Source organism: Mytilus trossulus, chromosome 6, assembly GCF_036588685.1.
Source record: "Mytilus trossulus isolate FHL-02 chromosome 6, PNRI_Mtr1.1.1.hap1, whole genome shotgun sequence".
In the NCBI taxonomy this organism is placed as follows: Eukaryota; Metazoa; Mollusca; class Bivalvia; order Mytilida; family Mytilidae; genus Mytilus; species Mytilus trossulus.
Genome location: NC_086378.1, coordinates 33,539,699 through 33,567,363, shown reverse-complemented (window position 1 = coordinate 33,567,363; position 27,665 = coordinate 33,539,699). Strand labels below are relative to the sequence as shown.

The 27,665-nt window shown below is 31.9% G+C and overlaps 1 protein-coding gene across 1 annotated transcript; it reads left to right on the top strand.

Moving 5' to 3' along the window:
* The first annotated feature begins 1,002 nt into the window (after positions 1–1,002).
* Positions 1,003–27,298, top strand: LOC134722511 (uncharacterized). Its single transcript, XM_063586132.1, has 9 exons — positions 1,003–1,071; positions 2,357–2,602; positions 10,641–10,829; positions 15,464–15,751; positions 16,885–16,994; positions 19,232–20,437; positions 21,143–21,182; positions 22,986–23,263; positions 27,263–27,298. The coding sequence occupies exons 1-9, from the start codon at positions 1,011–1,013 to the stop codon at positions 27,296–27,298; spliced, it is 2,454 nt and encodes an 817-aa protein (XP_063442202.1). The 5' UTR covers positions 1,003–1,010.
* The last annotated feature ends 367 nt before the right edge of the window (positions 27,299–27,665 follow it).

Here is a 27,665-nt window from a genome sequence, read left to right as displayed (position 1 = left end):
TGACCAAGTCCAATGGCAGTCATGAGAGATGCATCCTCATACCACCACAGAGCCTTTGCCTTACGAGACAGTTGCTTTGATGTTTATTGGGGTATATTCTGTATTTTTATGTCTCTAAACATTCAATCTTCCATCTGTTACATGCAGAAGAAACCCGCTTTCGTCTTACCGATGGATCTTGTCCCAGTCCTGAAGTTCCAACCACGACGAGCTAAGCACCATGCCAAACGCAGTTGTTGATGTCGGTCAGTTAACAACGAACGTCTTATTAACCTTCTTGACTTCAGTCCTGCTGATTTCAACCGATTCCTCAATGTTCTGGTTGAAAACTATCCATGAGGTAACCATTCTTTTTTAAGAACAGGACTAGTTAGGAATGGCATTCTTCTAACCAGACGTTGCAGTGCCCTGTCTTCACGTTGCGATCGATGTTACCAATTTTTACCGGATCTTGCATTTGGCAAGTCTTTTACGTTTTTGGTTTTGATGTGCTTCCGCACTAGCCTGCTGACAACAGTATAGTGGTAGCCCATTCGACGTCCAATAGCTTTATAAGATAACCCTGATGACTGCATGCCGACAATCTGCTACCTTTGAGCCTCCGATATTCGTCTTCGTACCATGTTCACAGGTTGTGAGTAAAAATTTCAAATGGCCGGACTTAAATACTCAAATTTGAATCCCGGGGAAACTGCATTTTGTAATTTGCATGGGAGGCGTGGTTCGCGTGCATCAAACCTCGATATCTTAATAACCGGGCAAACCTGTATGGTCACATCTTTTTAAAGGAACATTGGTCTTGTTAAAAAATATATTTAGATTCAAATTAATATTTTTCGTAGAAAAAATGTAATGCAATATATCAGAAGGTGCTTATTTTTTTCTTTTTGTATATACTAACCAACATCTTCATTTTAGTTAATGCTTGCTTTGTTGCATCTTATATAGTATTTGATATAATTTGTTTATTTATACTAACATGTTGGGTTTTTGTTAATTTAAAGACTGTCATGCCCACAGAAGAATTACAAGGAGCATCGCAACAGAAAGGAGAAACTCCAGTAGTTAGAGGTTAGTCTTAACATATAAATAATTGTTATGTCTTGGTGATCTTTAATGAAGAGAGTACCCAACGACATATACAAACAGTAAGAGTCCAATATGAAAAGTCGCGAATTATTTATCCGACTGTTAGGTGTTTTATCTATTAGATGTTTAATGATAAATCAATAAACACATCCACTACTGATCTATCATTTATGTGCATTCTCATCCGAAATATTCATATCTGATGTCGATCCGATATTAGTTGATTTCATTGGAATGGAGTACTTGTGTCATGTTTGTGGTGTGTTACATTACTGTTCAATCTTATGGACAGGGTTGTGGGTTCAAAATTAAATTCAACCATACCACGTCTGTCTCAAGCCTGAAATATGTTGGCAAGACAATGATATTTTAGTAAAACAGTGTATCTGTTTCATTTGAGCCATTGCAAAACATGACTGCTGTTGTGCAAAAATAGTATATCGGATTATTTGTGATTATTTTTTTAAAATCCTAATGATAGAGAAACCAAAATCAACAAAAAAGTCAAATGGTCAACATCGTTTACTTTCCCTTCAATATTTCGAAACACACTTTTCTAGTTTGTTTTAGAATAAACAATATTAGATGAATGTAGAGAGAAACAGAAAGTGCAAAACATTTTAAGCAAAGTAAGATCAACAAATAAATCATGATAATCGAAATTAAAATCTTCCTACACAGATGTTATACCGATCTCGTAAATTGGTTATTGTAACTGTTTGATGCTCTTTTGGACCAACTTTTTTTAGGGGGGGGGTATTTTACATTTTGTTGGGTTTCCATAGCACGCATGCCTGAATGTTATATGTTTGAATCTCTGTTGACATTACAGTCATATGACATGAAAAAAGTAAAATCACAAAAGTACTGAACTCAAAGGAAAATCTAGTTGGAAAGTCCATAATCACATGCCAAAATCAAATGACAAAACATATTTTGTAATGGTTAACATTTTATCTTTGCGTATACTGATAGTTGTTTCGTGTGCAATATTCATCGTTTACTTATTTATATTATCAGGATCTAGGTGATTAAATCCCTATGAAATATTATTCTATGTGATATGTTTTATTTTGAAAAGAACTAACCAGCTATGGCTGCTCGACATACTTAAAGATGTATATTGGTTCATCCTGCAAACCATCAAGGCAGTATCATCAGCTGGTTTGCATGCTTATGAACGTCATTTTTTGAATCGCATTTTTTTAAATTCAGACAAAAAAAATTGCATTTTATCATATTTTATTAATAAGTTTTTGAATTGCAGGTCTACAAAATGAATTGAAGTTTTCTGATCAGCAATTTGATAATCTTTTAAAGACTGGATCGTATAGATGCTACTGGAACCGTGTATTTTTGACGGGCAAATTCGCAGTTGGAAAGACAACACTAGCTAAGATTTTAGTGGGGGACGAAGCTCCGATTGAACGTGAATCTACAGATGGCATATGGATATATCTTGGAAGGGCGGGCATGAATATAAAGGAGAAAGTTTGGATTTTCTTAGAAAAAGGTATAATTTATGTAATTTTGAAAAAAAAACCATATGTTTTCTACTCTATCATGTCTATTGAACAGTAAATTGAATGCATGCATTATAATATTCGATATTTCAAAGAGTTGTCATGACTGCCTTGATGAAATTTTGTGTTATCTCCTGCTATATTATAGGATTTATTAGTCTTTTGTTTTTTGAAATATTCAGTAGCTGTGTATACGTATAATGTTTCATTTTTTGTTTCTAAAATATTTCATATTACGAATTATGTTTGGTTGACTATTTTATATCAGACCTGGACTACTGCATTGTACTATTTACCTCATGCATCATAACGATTTCTATACACTGTATTGTCTGAAATTTGGACATCTGTAAACGTAGCACCATTGTTTCCCATGACGAAAGCTGGTTAGATAGTTATCAAAGGTAACAGGATTATAATCTGACACTAGAAATATGATTTGACTAGTGTAAACTTATAAGAATTCGGAAATACCTTAACGAATAGTGACACCTTGTGCATACTGCTTTTTAAAAATCATATGTTGTACAGCTTTCACTCTTTATCATATTTTTTCAAAGAAAAAATATCTTGTAAAAAAGTGGTTTGTTTACAATACATATTTCCGTCATCCTGATGCTGTTTACAGTGTAAATCTCAGCGAGTTTTAATGACTTCTTTGTTTAATGTTTTTTACACATTATATATGCTATATATTTGTATGTTTTTTTTTTGATAAAACAAATCATCTGTCATCTTGCAATATATATATTGAAGCCGTACATTGACCTATAATATTTTAATTTTATAAATTGTAATTTGGATGGAGAGTTGTCTCAGTTGCACTCATACCATATCTTCCTATAACTTTAAAAGCTGTTTCATGATACAAAAAAATATCATTTAAATCTTACTTATAAATTTCATTCCAAAAATACAAATTTGTTATGTCTAGTTAACATGATTAATATGTTTACCAATCAATGGTGAATATTTGCTATCTTACATTGAGAATGACTTTAATACAACTTTCACATATCACATTTGATATTAAAGAAAAAGTTAACATAAACAAGAGTTGTCGAAGTTTAAATCTAAAAGTGCTATCCCATGCACTTTTAAAATTCAAAAGACGAAACTGCATTGAAGTCCAAGTTGCGTGATTAAAAAATTCCAAATGGGAAGTGTGTAGGTAAATGGCAAACGTATCATACAAATGGATTACAACTTGTATACTTCTGACTGAGAACAAACATTTCTATGTGAAAAAGGTTGATTCAACCTGGTTTTATAGTTAGCTAAATCTCTATCTTGACATTCTTTATATTGACAAGTATGTGCCAACAAAACAAATAGACATAATAAGTACAACTCTCATAAATTGGGTAATAGAAGTCAACAGTGAAATATAATCTCAATTACATTCAGAATTTATATAGTACAAAGAAACACAAAATAGCATATAGACAAAGTACATTAGCAAAATTTAAAGACAAGAAACAAAAATTATTCAAAGCACAATAACACAATTACTGGTTGTTTAAGTATAGCATGCACAGAGACACGTCAAAGGAATGTAACCGCACACAGACTAAACAGTAAAACTATATTTCATAAAGACAAATTAAAGAACATTGTTACAGCCAGAAATCGCCTTTAAATTGTAGCCAACAACATACACAAATCAATTGTAAAATTTAACAAGATTTATTATACCAAAGTTTACAAGAAGTATTACACAAATATTACTGTCAACTTAGCTGTCAAAATATGAGTCCAATCTTTTATCTTTATCTGTATTCGGAAATCTTATAGGTATCCAATCTGAATTTTACGTTCAGTACTAAGGTCACAATCCAGTATGATCTTGTTTGTAGAAAAAAAGTGTCAATCCAAATGCTGTGAATACTAATGTCTTTCGATATCTAAGTCTAAGTCTAAGTCTACGTCATAGAAAGTTACAACGGGAGCTTCTAGTAAAATGTAAAAGTTTATATAACGCATCTTCTATTAGGATAATTCTGGAATCATTATGTAAGTCAAATGGAAAGTTCCAATTATTCTGTAATTGTTCCAGTGATTTCTAAACTGCACAGTTTTAAGATTATTCTGTAAACAACTATCAGGCCACACAACACAAATCAGGCTAACATAAATAAATACAATAATTACAATATTATAACACCTCCCCCTTAAAAGAAGTTTTATTGGAACAATAACTTATCATGAATAATATAAACAACAATACATAGTATATACAAAGTGTTTTAATAAGCACTAGATAAAGCATCTGCTATTACATTATCTTTACCCTTAATATGTTTTACAATTACATCATATTCCTGTAACAATAAACTCCACCTAATCAACCTCTGATTCTTGTTTCTCATTTTATGTATGAAGGTGAGAGGATTATGATCTGTACCAACAAGAATATGATATACAGTGAGATTCAAATATACATCAAAATGTAAATATGCTTACAACATTGCAAAACACTCTTTTTAAATGGTTGAATAATTTTTCTGATGTTTATCTAATTTCTTGGAAAAATATGATTTAGGTTTTTCAATATTATCATCTGTCTCTTGATATAAAACAACTCAAATTCCTACATCGCTTGTTTCAACGGCAAGTTTCAATTGTTTTTCAAAGTCTGGAGTAATCAGAACTGGAGTATTAATTAAAAGTGATTTGCTATTTTCAAAAGATTTTTGACAATATTCACCCCAGATAAATTTAATATCTTTCCGTAAAAGATGAGTCATTGATTGAACAACAGTAACAACATTTGAACAGAATTTTCTGTAAAATCCAATTATTCCTAAATATCTCATAAGTTGTTTTTTATTTGTAGGAGGAGGAAATTTGGAAATAGCTTCCACTTTAGCAATAATATATTTCAATTTACCTTGGCCAACTGTATGCCCTAAATAATTAACAATGCCTTGATAAAATTCATTTTTACCAAGATTAACAGTCAAATATTATTGTGACAATCTATCAAAAGTATCATACACATGTGTTAAATGCTGTTCCCAGCTATCACTACATACAATTAGATCATCAATATAAGCATAATAACAGTTTGAATATTTTATAACATTATTGATCATTCTTTGAAATGTAGCTGGTGCACTTTTCATGCCAAAAGGCATTACAGTATATTGAAATAAGCCATCTGGTGTAACAAAAGCTGATATTTCACGAGCTCTCTGTGTCAATGGAACTTACCAATAACCTTTGAACGAATCAAATTTGCTCACAAATGTTGCTTGACCAATGTTGTAATTACAATCGTCTATCCTTGGAATCGGATAGGAATAAGATGTTGAGACTGAATTTACTGTTCTGAAATCAGTCACGAAACGAAAGGTTTTATCTTGTTTTGGCACAAGGAGACAAGGAGAGCTCTACTCACTGTTACTTGGCTCAATACTATTATTGTCAAGCATATATTTAGTTTCTTTGTCATACCTTCAAGTTTGAGTGGATTGAGCCGGTAAGAATGTTGCTTAACTGAAGAAGCATCTCCAACATCAACATCTTGACAAACAGCAGTGGTTTTGTTTGGCACATCTGGAAAAAGATTTTTAAAAGAAAATACCAAAGCTTTTATTTCTTCTCTACGATCAAAAGACAGATGTGCAAGATTTGAATCTAAATTTGACAAAATTTCTGACTTTTTCAATCTAACTGTCTCTTCCATAGTTAAACATGTAAGCGGGATATTGCCTATTTCAAATCTTTAAGATCTTTCGCCACATTTATTATTTGTCAGAAACCCATATTTATTTGTCAAAAACTCGATCACAATCCATTCAATATGTATCAAACTTCAAAAGTGTGTCCAAAAATGCACCATCTGTTCAGTGTTTTTACTTCAGCAGTCGTATCAGGCTGCGATCGGCGATGCATTTTTTTAAAAAGTTGTACACAAGTAGAAAAGAAAATATTTTTTTTTTTTACGCGGCACTTAATGGACTCCGTAAATGTATGACAATCTCTTCGTATTTGTAATTTTTTTGGTGATCAATCTCTGCATTACCTTGTCCCGCAAATTTAATCAATGTTCTTTCAAGTTGGCATTTACGAAAAGGGATAAAATTGCAATGAAAAGTTTGTATTCTTCGCAAATATACTGTAATCAGAGTTTTTTAAAAGCTAATTCATCAGAAATTACGGACATCACATGTATTGAAAAGAATTTATGATATTGGAATAAATTTGACCTAACAATACTTGTATTCAAAATCGTTTCGGGTCTAGTTTGGGTTCAGGTGTGATTAAGCTCGGGATTGCGGGATTTACCCTTTCGGTATAAGGGAATCTTTTTTAGTATAATTTCGCGATGTCAGGATTAAAATTTATTTTATGTTGGGTTCTTAGGATTTGGTGTTTTTAAGCCAGGGATTTCGGGATGAGGACCCTTCTATCCCGCCATCTTTATACTTATACAATAGATACGACTTTAATGCAGTTTAAGTTAAAGTTTTAAGTATATTCCGTGCATGGATATATATCAGTTATAAAATATGAGTAAAGTCAGTAAAATTAAAGACTTTTTTTTTTGTATCAGATAAACTCAAATAAGGAGTTGTGGTATAATTGCCAATAAGACAAATACCAACACAATACCAAAACTGATGTGTCTACTATTGGTCCTTCTACATTGAGCAAACCCCATACTCTATATAGCAAGCTATAAACAATGATAAAAACCAGCAGCATGAACAAATATTTAAAGCAAATAAATAATCAAAACCCCATGCATGATTTAGGCTTTAACTATAAACTAAGAAATAATAATGGCAGACTTAATCAACTGTTGAACATACAAACAGTCTCATTTGTGTATTTGGAAAGGTTGGAATGAATGAACTTAATATTTAAAAAAATCAAAATCATTTATGAAATTCAGGACTTAGTTTTACATTAGAGGGGCATAACCAGGATTAGTGAAATAAAAGAGGGTTAAAATTGTTAATTTCAAATGCACATTACTATGGTAATTTTTTTTTAGACATTTTAAACCAATTTAAAAAAAAAGCCCCCCCCCCCCTTTTGTTCAAACCCTGAATCCACCTTTATTAGTCCCCAGTACTTGATAATTGGCATATTCCATCTATAAACAGTTATATCATGAAACAAAAAAGTGTAATGGTGTTAGTAGATTAGCAGTAGTGTTACACAAGTCATCTCAAGTCTTCACCCCATATCTGGCTTAATTAAGAAAAACTCTGAAAAATGGGGAAAAAGGCATTTTTTAAACCATCAGCAAAAAAATTCTCTTAAGAGTCTACTCAATTTTATTTTTTTGATTAACAATATAGATAGTTATTATAAGGATTACATAATACATCATATCACTGTTAATCCAGAATTTTGTATTTATATGATACAAATCAGGTCATATTCCTAAATATTTCCAATTTAAAGGAGTATGTTCGATAAGGTCCTAAAATGGCCCCCTTTTCTAGCGTAAATTTCAAATGAATTTATCGACCAATATCACGATAAATTATAGCTAATACATTGACTACATAGGATATAAAACATTTTGTTGAACATTTTCCGTTTCTGCGTTTCATTATGACGTCAAAAGTTCAAGTCATATTGATTTTTCACCAAAAAATCAATTAAATAGGTGAATTTACATAGATTATTGAACAGGAAGCATAGAGCGCATACGTCGACAATAAAGATCTTTTAATGTAATGTGTGTGAAGACATTTCACATTTCTTATTTGAATCTTAAGTTTGTCGACGCCTCCATTTTCCTATTGCAATAGCAACGTATTACAAAAAGATCATCACTGATAAAATGTTTTATATGATTTGCCGTTGTAACCTTACTTTGTACTATAAACAACACACACACTCTAGTCACACTTTCGTTGTAGGTAGCCTGCGAGTGTGTTGTTTTTTGTCTAATTTTGGTTCGCTTTTTGGACTCGTAACTCATAACAGATTAAACCTTTATTTAAAAATGTGACATTTTCGGGTGTGCAATAATGGCAGTCTACCTAGCTCATAGTACAACATAACATTACAGTGGAGCTTTTTACTTTCATTATATTTTTACAATAGCCTAGATGTATTCTTTCTATAGCTGGTGCCTTGTGAGCACCCCAAATTTCACAACCATAACAAAGTGCACTGTTTATATTAGTATCAACAAATGAAAAGTAAGTTACAGATTTTAAATATATATATCTTTTACATTTCTCTTTAGAGCAAATACAGCTTTTCTACCCTGTTCTGAGAGTTTCTGATGTAACGCATTATATCTACAATTAAAATGGACTGCAATTGATTGAAGTCAAAATAGAAATTGCAATCATGCCAGTTGTAGTTTGAACAACGCTGGATATTAAAATGAACTATTTCTATGACGTTTTTGTATTATTATATCAAAATGACGACTAACAAATATACTCAACGCAAGCATATATCATTTCGGTCATACATAGTGATGCATACTAGTTTTTTTGCTCACCTGGCTTAGCCATGTGAGCTTATGCCATCACTCGGCGTCCGTCGTCGTCCCTCGTCCGTCGTTTGTCGTCTGTCGTCGTTGTCGTTGTCGTCGTCGTCTGTCGTCGTAAACTATTTCAAGAATCTTCTCCTCTGAAACTACTAGACCAAATACTTCCAAACTTTAACTGAATGTTCCTTAGGATATCAGGTTTAAATTGTATCCGAAGTTTTGATCTATCAACACACATGGTCGCTATTGCTAAAAATAGAACATAGGGGTCAAATGCAGTTTTTGGTTTATATCTCAAAAACGAAAGCATTTAGAGCAAATCTGACATGGGTAAAAATGTTCATTAGGTCAAAATCTATCAGCCCTTAAATTTTCAGATGAATCAAACAACCCATTGTTGGGTTGCTGCCACTTGATATGTTACGGGGCAAAATATTTTACGTTGCATGATATGATAAAAACCTAAGTAGTCCGAATATCTTACACAAATTTCAACACCTCACCTATGTACAACGTTAAGCATTAAAATATGTGTTTCATTGGACGGATGAGACATTGTTTTAAAAGTATAAATGTCTTTCATATTTGCATTACAATCTTTGAATTAAAACTTATTCCATTCTATCATTGCTATACAATTTAGGCATTTTGAGTGTTGTACTCCTAACATGCTACTACATTTTTTTAAGCCTAAAAACAGTGACATTCTATATCTGCTTCTAAGATTTAATCATTATTGAAAGTTAAAAGTATAGACTTTGTAGTTTTTGAAATAACAGTTGCTTGTTGATATACGTCTTTTTTTGTTGAAAAAAACCCCAAAACTTTAAAAAAATCAAAACTTTAAAAAAAAATATGAAAAAAAAAATTGAAAAAAATCGGGCACCACTTCATTATTTGGAAAATGTCTCTACAAGTGCAACATATAATGACACATAATTTTCTGTTCCTCAAATCATTCAGACTGACTGTAAATTAAATAAGTTTGTTAAATATGCTGTGCCTCATTTATTTTGAATTCGACCTATTCAGTTAATTTCTGTTGAGTGACCAATTCAAACTCTACATCTTTTTACAATTAATGCAAAGGGTTCACAAAACACTTCATTAAAAACAAGATTAGGCAAAAAACCAACATTGTTGGCTCATTTTGACTGTGTTGCTGCTTGATTGTTTAACAGTGCTTTTTAACTAGTAACTTATTAAAAAAAATGGTCTAAACATTACGATCACACAGACTTGGTGAAATTCATCTAAGGCACTATAAACCTATTGGTGTGTAATGCTTGGTTTTTACTAACAGAAACGTTATGCTGGTTTAAACATGATTATTGACAGCAAGATTCATGATTATTGATGACATTTTAATTATAAATAAGACTACTAAGTTCTAGGATAACACAATCTAAGGAAATCCAGAGACCATTGAAAAGAATAATAGTTCATGGATTGTACATTAAAATCTTCAATCTTAAATTAACAGACACATTACATGATTAAAGGTACAAAAAAAAGAAATTAGACAATGCAAATAAAAAAAATATTTTCAAATATTTCAGGTACTGTTTTGAATGCATCAGTTCAGAGTTTATTAAGGAGTGAGGAAATAAAGAATCAAAGCGCTATAACAATTATTGAGGAATTACAGAATCCATGTGCTGCAAACCCGAGTGTAGGTTTTCAAAAGGATGTAAAAAAGGAGTCAAAACTGAAAGCTTTCCAAAGGCGAATATTAAAAGTATTGAAAGGTACTTGTATTTTATGTAACACTATGCTAGTTGTTTACCAAATAGATAATTCTCAAACATCCCTTAAACATACACCTGTAAATTAAACAAAACAACCCAAGTATGCAGATTGTCTATCAGCTGTACAACCAGCTACAGTTGATGCAGAATTAAAGAATTAAAACTTGGACCATTGTACGTATAATGACGGGGAGGAATTATTTCTACCATATTTTTGAAAACAATTCCTTAACCCCTTCCTGTTCCCATCGGTATTCTGGTACCGATGGGCTATATTTTTGGGCAACTAGCTTGCGTAAAGTATTGAAACTTTGACATTTGTTGACGTACAGAAAAAAGTAGAATCACAAAAATACTGAACTCAGAGGAAAATCAATTTCGAAAGTCCATAGTCCATAGCCACAGAAGTGGTTGATGGCTCAAATCAATCCCCTATATCACAGCTTGGTGATTCTTGGTACTTAAAACCTCTTCCGAGTACGGTTTGCCATCAAATCGCCCCTAACGGACAACGTTTTCTCCTGTGAAAACCGTGTTTTTTTTTTATTTTGAACACAATATTTCCGTAGAGTTTGGGAAAATATACTGTTGATTTTTGGGGCAATATAACTTTTTTTATTAACTTCGTCGTGTATTTTTGAAGGAAACTATTCATAGTATGATTAAAACTTGTACCCAAGTGAAATAAGTGATTGCAAGTGTACCAACGCAATCATTTACTTGAAATGCACTCTCAATTTGTGGTTAGTACTTTCCAAATTAATTGAAAAAGAGACAAAAAAAGACAAAAAGTGATGATTTTTTTTTTTCGAAGTTGAAATAGATGTAACAGAACATTGTTTCTGAAGTGCCTGGTTATGTTAATGCCGAAAACACTTTTATTGAAATAAAAAAATCGGCAAAAGTAAAAAAAAAAAATGGCAGACTAAAGTATGATATCATCCTATATTTGCTCAAAATGATGGGATTAACAACAATTATATGTTATATCAAGACTTAATTTCTAAACGAAAACAGACTGATTATTTGTTAATTCTCACTTCGTGAATGGAACAGTTAACTACTAAAATTTCAATATTTTTAACTTGAACTCCCGTGGTTCAGTGGGAAGCTGCACTAGCCCACATCAGGAAGATTGCATGTTCGAACCTCCAAGCCGAAGGTGAAAAAATAATTTCCTTTATTAAATGTAACTTAACTTAACTTAACTTTCAATTTCAAAAAGAAGGTCGTGAATACATACAAAACTCAAATTAAAAACAATGTTTGTATGTTTTTAAATAATGTGTCTCCTAATTGCACCCCCCCTTTTAAACTAAAACATCATAGGCCCAAAACACCAAAGTTATTATTGGTAATTCATTGAATCTTTACCTTTAAAGTCAAAATTCTATGTGCTGTTTGAATAAACATAATCTAACCTGAAATTTGTGTCAAGGATAAGATTTTTGACGAAAAAACGGCTGAAATCCGTTATTTTGCATATTGCGGCCATCAACGTTTGGAAGGCATACAGCACGTATTTCCCCCAACTATACCATAATGGTAACTTTCCTGTTTCTATCAGACTTGGGATATTGCTTTGACACCAAAACTATATCCTATTAGCCATAATAAAAGTCTCCAACGACCTTTTTCGCTAGATTTTTGTATTTTTTTACTTTTTTTTCGCAAGTCACGTGACTTTTGGACAGAAAACACGTGACTTCAAAAGACAAAATTTCTAATATAATTATTTCTTTGAAATATTTAATCAATTATCTCTCAAATGGACCCAAAACGACCTTTGTGTCAGCTTCAGTGCGAATGCTATATGCATTTGAAATTTGATAGTGTCTTTCCATAAGTTTACGTCCAATTTGGCGGAACGTGAAAGGGTTAAGTCTGCAGGGAAGGATAGATTAAATACAATTGATATTATTTTTCGTTTATTTAAATGTTTATAAACTAAATCATTTAGGAAACCATGAACTTCGGCAAATATTTTGAAATAAGGTTATTTTCTGAAAACAACATTTCATAGATCATTTCATTGTCGTCTGCTTTTTTTTCTTGAAACATTGTCTCGTTTAATATCCCGCAAAGAATACTCATTAAAACTTCATGTCTTGACCGCGTTAACGCAGTTGTAAAAAACGTGACAAATTTGAGTTAACAAATGAAATATGTGCACGCGGCGTTTACGTGTGTTTATTTTATGTTATTCTTGGTCTGCACCCAACGGTAGATTATTTTTTATTTATTTCAACGTCTGCCTCTTCTCTCCTTGCACAAAACGTAACTGTTCATTTGTACATTTAAGGTAAAATTTGTAACATTTCTTAATATTTGCATAATGCTAAAGGAAGGGGATTTAAGTCCATGTTTTACAATCGTGTTTAAAACCAGTGATTCAGAAATAATTGAAGCCACAGGTTAAATCAATCGGGTTATGGATAACAGTTGCGTGGTCTGTACCACAACGTTAAAGCACCTTTTATCTTTCTTTTAGATGTATCGTTCATCTTTCTTTTAGATGTATCGTTCATGTTAAATGGGTTAGATAATAAGTAGATAGATTTCAGCTTCACCAACTTTGATAGAAATGATCAAAAAATTATAAATCATAACAAATAATACCATCATGATCATAATTCTACCATCTGTTTCATGTGTTTGTTTCCAATAATATGTAACAGTTCTCATCTTAATTTCATTCAAACCCGTCAAAGAAATCATTTCACTGAATACGTTTAACATAAATTTCAACATTATTTGTGAATGAGAATTTAATATATGATATATTTCGGGTCATTATTTTCCCTGAATGTGACATATCGAACTATATGTGTCACTGTGTTTGTCCTTACAAGAGCAATCCGACCTGAAATCAACCTTTTAAAGGGTTGTGTTACTCAGTCTCTTGTTAAGAAAAGTCTATGATGTGCTTGTATTCTGTTGCTTGTCGTTTGTCTTTTTCTTTGTCATTGCATTGTTACTATATTTTCGACCTATGAGTTTTAATGTAATTATGGTGTCTTTATATAATAAGCCTCACGTATGCATCACAACCACACGTATGTATTGATTGATAATGGAGCAGTTTAACTGATGTTTGTAAAAACAAATACCTGTTTGTTTGTTTTTTAAGTTTCGTCATTAAAGTAAGAAAGCTGTCTTTTGTTATTGCCATACAAGCGGGAGGTTTGGCTAGCAATACAACCAGGTTCATTTTTTTGTTAAAATGTCTTATATCAAGTTAATTCAGGAATATTGCACGTTTTTATGTATGTTGCCATTGTGCAGTATGTCCGTTGTTTCGCTGTCTTCCTTATGCATTCATTTTTTTTATGAAATATTGTATTTTAATATATTAATAGTTATCAAAGTACCAGGATTACAATCTTATACGCCAGACGCGCGTTTCGTCTACATAAGACTCATCAGTGACGCTCATATCTAAATAGTTAAAAAGCAAAATAAATACAAAGTTGAAGAGCATTGAGAACCAAAAATTCCAAAAAGTTGTGCCAAATACGGCTAAGGTAATCTACTCCTGGGGTAAAAAAATCCTTAGTTTTTCGAAAAATTCAAAGTTTTGTAAACAGAAAATTTATAAAAATGACCATATAATTGATATTCATGCCGGCAATAAAAAGTATTAACTTTCCAAAAGATATATTTAAAATCAAATTGATAACTATGTTGATTTCAAAACAATCTCGTAGAACATATATAATAAATCAATACGGTTTATGTACATACAGAAGTTGATAGATACATTTGTACTTTTACTTTTACTTTTAACATTTCGCTGGAAAACTTTCTGATCAAATTAGCATGTCAAGATAAAGTCACATGAATGTTAAAATTTAAAAAAAAATATGCAGATGCTTTTTATAACTATATGGCTAGTTTTTATCATAAAAGTTGTGTTCATATACTTTTTTCTCAAGACAATTCTATGATTTGTTTAAATTAAGAAAAAGTTTTACTTTTTTTTTTAATTGCTTACCTTCAGCAAACAATTTGCTGAGATGTTTTCCGTATGCATCGTGACCTTTCTCGTAAAAATCATGTAATCGCAATACGCAAGAGCAAATGAAAAACAAAACGTAAACATCGCGCTGTAATCAAGATAAACTATATCTTAGTAAAGTGAACATGTTATACACATGCTGACCTGAATATCCATGCATGCTTCTTTGTTTATTGTTTAAAAACAGTGACAATCGTTAAACTTCGGCTTCTAAACACGACTATTAATTAGCTGCCATATTTTCACAAAAACACTGACATTTTGAAATATTTGTTGACGATTATACGATTATGCAAAAACAATGATAAATTCGTTCACAGAGGTATGCATTGGTTCAATAATTGGATTGATACTATTTTTCAACGGTCACTCGTTTTATATGACTTTAAAAATATATGGTTGAGTTAAACTATTGTTGAACATTTATAGCAGATTCTAATCAAATTCACTCAAATAAAATATTTCATTAAGGCATACGAGATTATTTTATAAGAATTTATACTTTAAATGTTATCAAACAAGTTTATCGATGTTTATATATTTCGATTGAAATTACTCCTTCATATATCTTTCAATTATGACTTGTCATAAAACAATGTAATTTGTTGCTTTGCAGGTAAAACAAACACAAGAATCAAAACACTAGACGATAGTAGTACTAACATGACGGGAACTTCAAGAAAGGATTCATCAAAGACCATGGAAATATCTGATGACGACATTATCAAGCTTGTTCGTTCGGAATGCATGAAAGGAAACTACGAAATGACAATTGTGCCAATTGACCTGTGGGATTTCGGAGGACAGAAAATTTACCACCTAACGCATCAATTGTTTATATCAAGTAGAGGCACTTTTGTTCTTATTTTCAATGGTGGAGAAAGCATTAATGAAGAGGATGGAGGTATGAAGCGTCTATTCATCAATTGCAAATGCATGATTTTTGGATAGGTGACGGTCAGAGAAGTACTTCAGGATAACACCAACATTAATACATTTTGAACTTGATGCAAGTACAAAGTGTACAAATGCATATCCGACATTAATTTTATCGACCGGCTAAAGTCGATAAAACTTAAACACTATCATTGCACCTATACGAAGTGCGTTTTTGCTGGCAAACCTCTCTAAAAAGCAAACATTTTGAACATAATTCTAATGTGTCTTTATAAGAGAAATACATACATAGATTGCACCTGTACATACTTTAAAATCGTTTCTTTTATTTATAACTTTAAAGGGAATTTATACATGTATTAAAGCTAGTACTTAACGAACTAATTGATGATCAGCGTCTTGTTCAGGCTGGTTGGCGTATGATGATTCTTTGAAAATAAATCATTACTACATATTTTTAAAGTTAAATGAGAAGTGCATGCATAAATAGTATTAATAACAATTTGGGGATATTTAAGTATGGTTGACCTAACTATTTTGGGTTTGTTGTGTCTATTAAACGAGTGGACTCCGATTCAATTCATGTTTATGAAGATATCAAAACTTAAAAAACAAATTTGTTTTAACTTATGCATATTACTACCAGTATGACCAAAAAATAATTTCCAAGAATTTCTAACTACGTTAGTAAACAATATATTCTGAAAAAGAACTTTGCATTGTTAAACCACATGTTCGATGACTCATTTGTATGTCCTACAGATCTTAAGAATTTTTTTGTTTTAATCAAATTTCAGCTTATAGATATGTTTTATGCTCACAATCTCAGAACTTATTATTCCCCATCTAAAAATCAAAAGTGAATCATAACATTCAGTAAATTAAATTGAATAACATGAAGCTTAGAGAACAATGGAGTAGATTGTTACCGCTAAACAAAAAATGTCAACCTATGAAGCGTTTCGCGTGACAAGGTTACAATTTTCCTAATCACCATATCAGCTATACATCATCTATGTAGCACGTATCTGACTTTTTAAATCTCCAAAACTCTACTTGTTATATTAAGTTCGTCTGTAAATGTTATATCTGCTTACAGACATATGACTTATATATTAAATATGTAGTTTATTAATGCAGCATACCTTGTCCATTGGGTGAATTCTGTGCTAACATACTGCAAGACACTGAAGAAAGACGACGAGTTTCCGAAAATTTTATTTGTGGCCACTCACAAGGATCAGGTCAAAGTAAGTTGTTTTTGAAAAGAGAGGTAGAAGACACCAAAGTGACATTCAAACTCCTAAATTTAAATGACTAAATAAAAGACAAAAAGACAAATACAAAAATTAGAAATTAAATATTGAAGAACTTCTAAAGACTGAACAACACGAAACCAATTAAAAAAACGATTTGATCTAAGAACCCCGGTAGGGTACGTATTGATAGATCCAAATGTAACACATGACGTGTTGCTAATGTAAGAGCAATTCCAGATAAAAATTGTATTCGATAGGTCATAATCGAGACCGAGGGGGCAGAGTTGTAGTTACGACAACTTGAATATATCCGTAGTTATCTGTGAAACAGATCTCAATCACTGGTCATTACGGTTTGATATGTTTTTATATTTATGATATATAGTCATACTATGCAGATTACCCTAAATATCCTTTTGATAAAGGGATATTTGCGATAGCTCGACATTGGAATCATGTTAAAAAATGCATAAGCGTTGGTTTTTTTTAGCAATTCATTGTTTCTGTTGTTCCGTTTTGTTTCCTCTTATTGATGATGTGTTTCCCTCTGTTTTGGTTTGTGACCCTCATTTGTTTCAGTTAAATTGATTTATGACAATGGATCAGCGGGATACTACTACTGCCTTTATTTAAATAAGCTGTACACTACATTTTTATCGAGTCTGTCATGAAGGTTTTGGAAGTAAAACATAGCAATCCTGCATTCAGTCTTTTTGCCATTTGATAAGGGACTTTTGAATTTTCCTTGGAATTCAGTTTTTTTGTTATTTTACTTTTTTGTTTATATTATTTTATATTTTCCGAATCAATTGATTAGGTACAAGTGATCATACATTATTATTCATCAGTAGATACTTGGAACTAACTTAGGCACAGGCCACGTATATTTTGCCCGGTTATTTTTTTTCTTCTAAAAATAAATTGTAAGTTTGTGAAATACTATAGCATCAAACATCCCTGACAGCAGAATGCTAGTCGGATTAAGTGTATATACTCCTGTTCTTAGTTGAAATTTTATTGTATGCAATACCGTCAGAATGCTGGCTTATCGTGATGTATTGATACACTAGTTCTCCAAATAATTGTACATTTCAATAAACCGTCTAAGATTAACACAACTAGTAGAAATTGTGCATTTCAAGATAATACAATCAGTGCATTTGCGTGTGTCTTTGAAACATGTCATTTTTCGAATTTCCCAGCGAACGAAATTTGTAGTTACAGAGTTATATGGCGTTAACATATGTCACAACCCTAGTTAATAAAGAAAAACTTTTGTTTCAATGAGATAGACAGTTTTGCGCAGCCACAGACAAATTTTCCATGTCAAATAGTTAGACATACGTTCAGGTATTTCACATTAAATTTTTTATGGAAATATTCTTTACAAAGCACAAACATGTCAGTATTCACCTCAGTCACTAACAAAACCTTTAAATAGAGTAATTAAGAAGGGATATAGTTACGATACAGTTGTCAGGTAAGTAAAGATTGTATAGTTTGGCGTTAATACTGATTCACTTGTAGGGTCTTTGCATCGGAACTAAACATATTTATTAAAACAAAACAGTTATTTGCATGACACGGGTTATGTTCCTCTCATTTATGTTATGATGGTATGTTTTTTAACCCCTAACGGGAAGGATTGTGCCTGATATTCATATGATGATATCTTAATCTTTCAATCAGTTTAATTGAAGTCTGGAGCTGGCAAATCAGTTAACTGCTAGTAGTCTGTTTTTATTTATGGATTATTGTCATTTTGTTTATTTTCTTTGACTACATCTTCTGGCATCAAACTCAGACCTCTCTTGAACTGAATTTTAATGTGCATATTGTTATGAGTTTACTTTCTACATTGGCTAGAGGTATAAAGGGGGGCTTTCATAGACATGTTTAACCCGACGCATTTTTGCGCCTGTCCTAAGTCGGGAGCTCTGGTCTTTGTTTGTCTTGTAATATTTTAATTTTATTTTTTTGTGTACAATTTGGAGTTTAGTCTGGCGTTCATAATCACAGAACTAGTATATATTTGTTTAGGGGCCAGCTGAAGGACGCCTCTGGGTGTGGGAATGTCTCGCTACATTAAAGACCTGTTGGTGACCTTCTGCTATTCTTTTTTCTATGGTCGGGTTGCTGTCTCTTTGAAACATTCCCCATTTTCATTCTGAATTTTATTGTACAATTTCGTGGTTGGTACATTTAGATTTCATACGTTTTCGTTTCAGGGTGACATAGAGGAGCAGAGGCATTCCTTAGAAATCTCTATCGAAATACTCTTTCAAAACCATGGAGGGAAAAAACATCTTAAATACCGACCACTTATTTTTGTGGACGCAAGAAACAAGGACGACAAAGATATAGATGAATTAAAGAAACAGTTAGTAGAAGTTGCATTGGATCATCCTCGTTGTGGGGAATTAATGCCGACCAAATTTGTACCTCTTGAACTTCAGTTAGCAAAGAAAGGAGAAGACAAGCAGAAAATAGTAACTATTGATGAACTCAAACGCATGAACAAACAAAATGAAATCATGGCATTGGATAACGATGAGCTGAAGCTGTTTCTGAAGGTTAATCATGCTTTAGGAAAACTTATCTTCTTTGACGAAGCTGGCCTGAGAGACAAAGTTATTATCGATCCGGTGTTTTTGATAGATGTGCTGCGCTCCATCGTAACCGAGGAACAGTTTTGGCCACAACATCTCCTTCGAATTTTCAAAACACTTAAAGAAAGTGGAAAACTGTTGAAGAAGGAATTATATGAAATATGGAAACAAGAATGCTTCCAGATGATTTTAGAACATAAGGAGTATATGGTAGAAATGCTAGTTCACTTGGATATAATCTGTAGACAAAAAGACTATACCAATGGATCAGACTATTTCATGATACCATGTATGATCAGTACCAAACGAGAAGACAACTTACGTATGCCGTTTGACAGAAGCATTCATTTGGCTTATACGTTTAAGGACGAAGTTGTACCACCTGCTGTTCTGTACAGGTTTATTGCGACATTCATAACAATATGGAAGTTACAGGTCAGTCAAAACTCCAGTCTGTTGCTTTTTACAGACAGTGCTGATGTTAGCATTGACGAAGAACATGATATGAGATTTGACATTCAGAGAAATAAATTAATTATTACTCTTTCACACAAGAAAATGAAAACCTCCATTGTATCTACGATTGCATCAACTGCTCAGGAATGTCTAACACATGCGATTACACAAATTTCAAAGTTTTATTTCTCAGTAACAGAGGATTCTGATTGTCCTTTAGATTTGCCGTTTACAACTCAAGTTGGTATAGTTTGTGGGACAGACCTTTGCTTTCTTGACCATACACTTTTATCCAAGGATGAATGGATATGTCAAGATCATAATAGAAAACACGAGACAGATATTGTGTCCAGATGGTTTGCAGACAAGGTAAATATTTTGCCTATAATTCATGTACCTTTAAAGCTTTAAAAAAAGTATCAATTACAAAAAAAGGTTCTTCGTTATTTAGAATGTGTTTATTACATTGTCAATAAGTTAAATTATATCGCAACCGATTTCGGGATTGTGCAATTATTCAAGTATTTACCCGGCTCATTTTACATGTTTCTGCTACAATGTATTTATAGAAATTATAGCTGAAGGAGGTGATTGAAAAAAAGTGTCCGTATTTTTATATCATCACCTATGTCAACACGAACAAAATTAAACACATTAATTTCCATATAAGACTTATTTTGATTTATATGTATAACTGAATAATGTTGCTTTTAATTTTAAAAATGGTTGCGGTACAAATATTAAGCCAAAAAAGAAAACGAATTTGAGCTGAAATATATCTATTGAACCAATTGTACCCCAACAAAAAATGATTTATGGTTGTACTACTGGAAACTTGGTAAAAAACGTGTGTTATCTATACTAACGTATAAACATGGTTAGGGAAACAAAGTAAATTATTGTATGTTTATTACTAACATTACTGGTATTGTCTGTGTTTGTAGTTATTGATAACATTCCTTGGTACCTACGATAAAGCAAAAACATATTGTTAATTAAAAAATAATAATGCGTTTGAAAGCTACTGGCATCAAGAATGAATTTTTATTCTTTTAAAATTATCTGATGTTACAGGTACCTGTAAAAGGAGACAGATGTAATGCACTTTGTCCTGGTAAGAATGTTTTCATTGTTTTTTTTCCGCCTCTGGCTATAGCATATAAGCACTTTACTGTGGCTTACATATTTTTAAAATATGTGCATGAATAACAAATTAATATTCTGAAACAGATTCCAACACCAAATTTGTTGCAGTATTCATATTTCCTGGAACCAAGGATAACACAAGTTTATTCTAAATTATGAAATATCCACTAATTCAATAGACATAAACAGATGCAAGGAATTTAACCCCGTCATTGTAATTGATATAAAACTGTAGTTGTCAGCCTGTATGTCTATTCAACTACCACAAGCATATTCTGCTCTCTTAACATTTTACAATTCATCATATGATAAGTTCTTAACAATTTGTCAAAGTACATGTACACAAAAATGTAAGAACATTATACGTTGATGAACTTGATTAAAAGGTGCTAATAAAACACAAAGATGCGATCACTGAGGTCTGAATTAAACTAGTTCAAAATAACACAAAAAATTGGTAGTGAATGTTTGTAAAAAAATAAATGTTCGTAAAAAGGTGCTTTGGAGTTTTTTACCAATTCGTTGTCGGAATTTATCCATTAGTAATGTTTGCAAAATTTACAAAAACAGTTAAAATGTAATTGAAGGGCGAACACTTGAATATCAGTATTTTCAATACCTAAGGTTAAGATCAACTGTCATCTTTAACGACTTTATTAAACAGATTTCTTGATTAGTTTTTATAATAGCAATACCACCTCTTGGGGTTCTAAAACTGCTTTGATTAAAATAAATGATTCTTGCTGAGGTCAAATTAATGTTAAGTTGGCTCGGGCCTTTTAGAAGTTTCTATCAGAAGTACCGTACGTTTTTACTCTTTATAGAGATTGAATACAATTGGTCGAAAAAAGTAGGGTGTAACGGACCATTTAATCTCAAAATATTAAAACATTACTTTTAAACAGGTATGTTAAAAATATCATTTTGTTATAAAGTGATAGGGAAAAAAGAGTTGTCTATACTAGTATCGGATTATTACAAATACTCCCTGTGACACTTGCTACAAAACTGTTATATAAAAAGCTTAAATGTATTTTGAATATGCTTTTATTTGTTATATATTGTTAAGATATTGGCCCCACTTGGTAGTAAGATATGATTTCTTTGTAATTGAGGATTTCAGATCTCCTTACACGAAACACTTAACATCCTCATTAAAGTTTATCCTTCGACACGTTAGTGTTAGCACTCCATCTTTTTAAGATGGTGCCGAATTGTTGATTAATGCATAGGTCGTTCAAGATATCTTCCTTGATGGTCATGTGGGATATGAGTTGTCGTCCCTCAAAGTTATAGGTCATCACATACATTTTACTAGTAGACAGGCAGATTAATGATGTACATGGATCAAAAGCGGAAATTGAAAAATATTTAATTTATTTTATAACATATAAAATGTATTATGACCACAATGATATATGTCACACTTATTTCCTGCCATTTTTGCTCATATTGCAATATAAAATACCATATTGAAGAAATGAAGATTAAAATGAGTAAAAATTCAGAACTAGATATTTATTTCAAATACAGAGAAATGGTATGATTGCAAATGAGATAACTTTCCACTAAGTTCAAATGCATATAATGTGAGCATTTGTAGAAAACCGTTAGTCCTTCGACAATGAAAACAACCCATACCGTATAGTCGGCTTTAAAAGGCCCCAGCATGCCAAAATTCAATCAAACGTGAAAACTAACGGCATGATTTATAACAAAACAGTCTACGAAAAATACAACGTATAAGTCATAGCATTCAAAATATTGACAGGTTTAGACAATACATGGTTGGACAGACAACTTGATGACAAACGTCTTGGGCGCCTAGCAGTTGAATTGACAAAAGAAGAAACAAAGGGAATCTATATGCATTTAAAGGAAAGAAAGCCAGATCAAACATGGAAAAAAATTGAGTCAAACAAAACGGATGAGTTTGATATCAATATTAACGCTTTACATGATTGGAAGAAGAGTACACACCTTGCTACATTCAACAATATTCAGGAAAGCATGAAAAGGGAGGACATTGACGCCCACAAATTGTGCCAGGTAAGTCTCTAAAGAAAGACTGATATCACTATTTTGTGTATTTTTCCTTTCATTGTTTTTTGTGACAATTATTGATATGCTACCCGCTTGAGATGGACAATTATCGCTAGAAACGAAGGAGGCACGTGACGTTGCTAATGAAATTGACATGATTTACAACGTCGTCATAGGTTAAATATCGATAAACAGATTATCATTTTTCATTTCAACTCGATTGCTGGAGATGATCAACGATAATCTATAATTATAGTATGTTGTAAATGTCATAAAATTGCGGAATATGCGTAAAAACACAACAACCCGACAAAAGTTCAGCTTACCGCAAAAGGTCACAAATGGTGACCGAAGCAACGAAAAAATCCCGCACTCGGTAGTGGGCCTCAGCTGGCCCCTAAATAGAGATGTGTACTAGTTCAGTGAAAATTGAACGTCACGCTAAACTAAATATATGTACTGAAATTAAAAAAAAAAAAAACAAGACTAACAAAAGTCAGAGTCCCCTGACTAGTAACATGCGCAAGTATGCGGTGCGGTTAAGCATGTTTTATGAGATCTCAGACATCCCCCTATACCTCTTTGCAATGCAAAATAGTAATAAAAAAAACCAGCAGTACTCACAGGGAAACTTAGTTTTGAAGAAGTCTGAGTCCGATCATGTATTCATTAGAGCGAATTATTAACATGTCCTTCAACTTTTATTAAAATCATTTTGATAATGTTTATCAATTGTTTTTGACAATTAAGTGTTATTGTCGTTGTCGTTGGTTACATTCAAAGTAGTTATTATAATCTTCTATGATGTATTACTAATGGAAGATTGAAAATCTTAATAACCTTCATAATGTGTTTTTTTTTCGATAGCAATAAACACACTAAAGAACTTCTAAAGAAGAAAGTAATTAATTCACAATTTATTTTTAATACAAAAAGAACAATGTGTTCTAACTTCTTGTGAGGGTCCTCCGTGATCGTTACGATCTCACTGTACATCTTAACTCATAGGGATAGCATCCATGGTTATTGAAAGGACGTATTTTTCGCTAGACTTTAAGAAGCTATTACAGGCTTACGAAGATATTACAGGCTTAGAATATGATGATGTCGGATAAATAAGCGAACGTTAGGGGAGTAATTACTTGATTTTTGTAAAAAAAAAACATTTTGTTCACCTAGATGTCGGATATTTCGCAGAACTATTCTACGAATGTATCAAAATAGTGAACCTGCTATTGTGGAAGGTTTTGAGGTTTCTCTTCTTCTTTTTAATTAGATTTGGAATTATTAGAATATGATTAACAAAATTCATAACAGATTCTTCACGTTTTGCATATTTTGTATAATCGACTACTCATACAGTTGTCAGTTCAAAAGTTAAAGTTTAGCATCTGCTAATATAAAATTGTTGGTGAAATTGAATTCCTATTTTCTACACTTTTTTCTGAAAAGTTCATTAAAAATATTTGTAATCAATTCCCACTACAAATATAAACTCAAATCTCAGCAAAGTGTTTATACACATGTTCAAGGTAAGCATCTGCTGTAACATGTATGACCTTTATTTTTCAATGTTAGTAATTTAAAATAGACTGTATCTACTTGGTATAATACTCTCATTTTACAGTTATACCTATGATTTGACTGCACATTTATTGCAGATATGAACGATATATTTATGACAGTTATTTTATTCTTGGGTCCTATTTTAGACATAGAACAGTGATTTGTCAGCAGTAAAAATTTCAATAGAAGAAAATTAAACATTTTGGTTTTTAATCTACATGTTTCCTATTTTACGAAATGTTTACATAGATTCTAGGTTAACAAACCTTCAATATTTATCATGGAGTTGTTTAAAGAGTTTTTCTTATTTCTAAAATGTATCTTTTCAATTATTCAACAGGAGTGTTTTTGGCCTTGCTGCGATAGTAAACAAACATTCTGCAACTTCCCGTCATTTGAAACATTTTATCGTTTTGTTATTATTGCCAAAACTGTCAAATCTAAGATTCTATGTTTAACCTTAAAAATTCTTCTGAGGTTCACACTTCATAGAAAAAGGTAAACTGAGGAAAGGTCCACCATGTGTGTAACAGATAAATATTGGAAACCAGTTAACCCGATACACTTTTTAAGAAAAAGAGCAAAATTGAGCTAGGGAACACTTCTGAAAATGCAGGTTAAAATTTTATATAGTTGCAATTTTTCATAGTTTTATAGATTAACATTCTATCAAGAAATAGTATAATCTGCCTTTTCTTATGCATTTACTTTTCTACATTGGCTAGAGGTATAGGGGAGGGTTGAGATCCTATAAACATGTTTAACCCCGCAACATTTTTGCGCCTGTCCCAAGTCAGAAGCCTCTGACCTTTGTTAGTCTTGTATTATTTTAATTTTATTTTCTTGTGTACAATTTGGAGTTTAGTATGGCGTTCATCATCACTGACCTAGTATATATTTATAAAGGGCCAGCTTAAATACGTCTCCGGGTGCGGGAATTTCTCGCTACATTGAAGACCTGTTGATGACTTTCTGCAGGTTTTTTTTCTATGGTCGGGTTGTTGTCTCTTTGACACATTTCCCATTTCCATTCTAAGTTTTATTTTCATAATAAAAGTTAAATTTCTTAGTACATTTCAATCTGTGGCTGCAATGTTCCATTCAGAAGATGTCCCAAGGGATGAAATTGATATCATTAAAAATCACAAAACATGAAAAATTGGATTGTTAAATCGACAGTGTTCTTCTATAAGCTCAATTTACCAGCATGATCCATTCACATATTTTATTTATTTTGCGTTCGTTTTGAAACACAAGTCATCACATTTTAAATGACGTGAACTGTGTCAACTGGAACCAATGTGGCCAAACTCATTTCAAGGTTACTAGTTTTCCATAACAACACGTGAGATTTGACGACAACGCTGCCGATCTTTCTATAAATCGAACAGTTGGGTAAAATTGAAAGTGTGTGTCCTGTCTTTAAAACCGCTTTGATAAGAAACATTTTGAAATAGCTCAAACCTGCTAAGAATATTGAGATTTACGTACTGTCAATGTACACTAAAGCGCATTATCGGAATGACAATAAATTGAGAAAACTGTTAACGGTAAACCAAAAATTTAATAGACAAGATCTAAAAATGTGTAAAGACAGGTTGACTGACATACTTTGGTGTCAAATAATTTGCTGAGGAAGGTTAATTAATCGGGAACAAATAATTTGAACTAAATTGTGCTATCATCATTTTATTATCAGTTACTTCCTTTATATACCACGTCTTCTCAGTTTTACGCCACACTAGAGGAGATAAACAAATATTGTTAACATCAAAACTGATGAATAAGACACATATCAATATGGCCTAAATAATCAGTTGGTTTTATGTATTTTGTTTCAAGATTGATTTTTATTTGCACATATTATGCGAAAAATTATTATGGATAGATGGATTTGTCAACACTTAAATTAGCAAACTCTTTTAGCAACACCGAATTAACAAAGATACAGAAAGGCTTAACCTTTTTTTGTTATTGCCCTCGACCGATAAAATGTACCTATTGCTGTTTATTTTAATCAGCTCTTGTAGTTGGTGAGAAATTATTGACAACAGAAAAACTATTTACCAATACAAGAATAAAAAAAAAAGATCCATGTCATGATTTATTTTCAGTGTGGCATACTGATCAAAGGATCCAGCTAGGAAATATTTCTTCATTTTAAAAAACAATATGTGTAACCAATATGTACATATAGATACTACATAGATGTATAGATACTACACATATATAACGATATTACAAAGATATATAGATACTACAGTGATATATAGATACTACAGTGATATATAGATACTACAGTGATATATAGATACTACAGTGATATATAGATACTACAAAGATAAACATCTAAAATATTTTAAAAATGCATAATACCAAACATCTGTATTTGTTAATCTAAAAATGTGTTAACTGGTTTTTTATCATTTGTCATTTCAGATTTTAAGAGATGTTCAAATAAACAAAGGTAATTGACAGTCTAAAATCTATTGACTACCAAACTGTAGGGTAACGAATATCCGTCTAGGTGTTGTGCTTTTCTCTCTCTCTATATATATATATATTCTCCTATAAACTTTTCATTTTTCGAAATAACGATTCTGCAGGGCTTGATTCAAGGATAGCATTGACCTTGTTGAATAAAGAATAAACCTTTAAATACCTTCCATAACACTACTTTCCAATGAGTTGTCCAATAGTATTTTCTTTAGATTGTTTATGATGAACCTTTGTCCAGTATTTTCATCAGGTCTGACATCTTTGTCATGGTTTGCTAGACAGTATTTAAAGTCAGTAGTATAAACACCCAGGGTTGATGTCTTACAATTAAACAGCAATAATG

What these genes read in the sequence shown, in the direction of transcription:
- LOC134722511 (XM_063586132.1), top strand. Translation starts at nt 1,011, where the DNA reads ATGCCCACAGAAGAATTACAAGGAGCATCGCAACAGAAAGGAGAAACT. An exon ending in AATATTAAAAGTATTGAAAG is followed by an intron (nt 10,830 to 15,463) that starts GTACTTGTATTT and finishes GTTGCTTTGCAG; the next exon opens with GTAAAACAAACACAAGAATC. An exon ending in ATGTAATGCACTTTGTCCTG is followed by an intron (nt 21,183 to 22,985) that starts GTAAGAATGTTT and finishes AAATATTGACAG; the next exon opens with GTTTAGACAATACATGGTTG.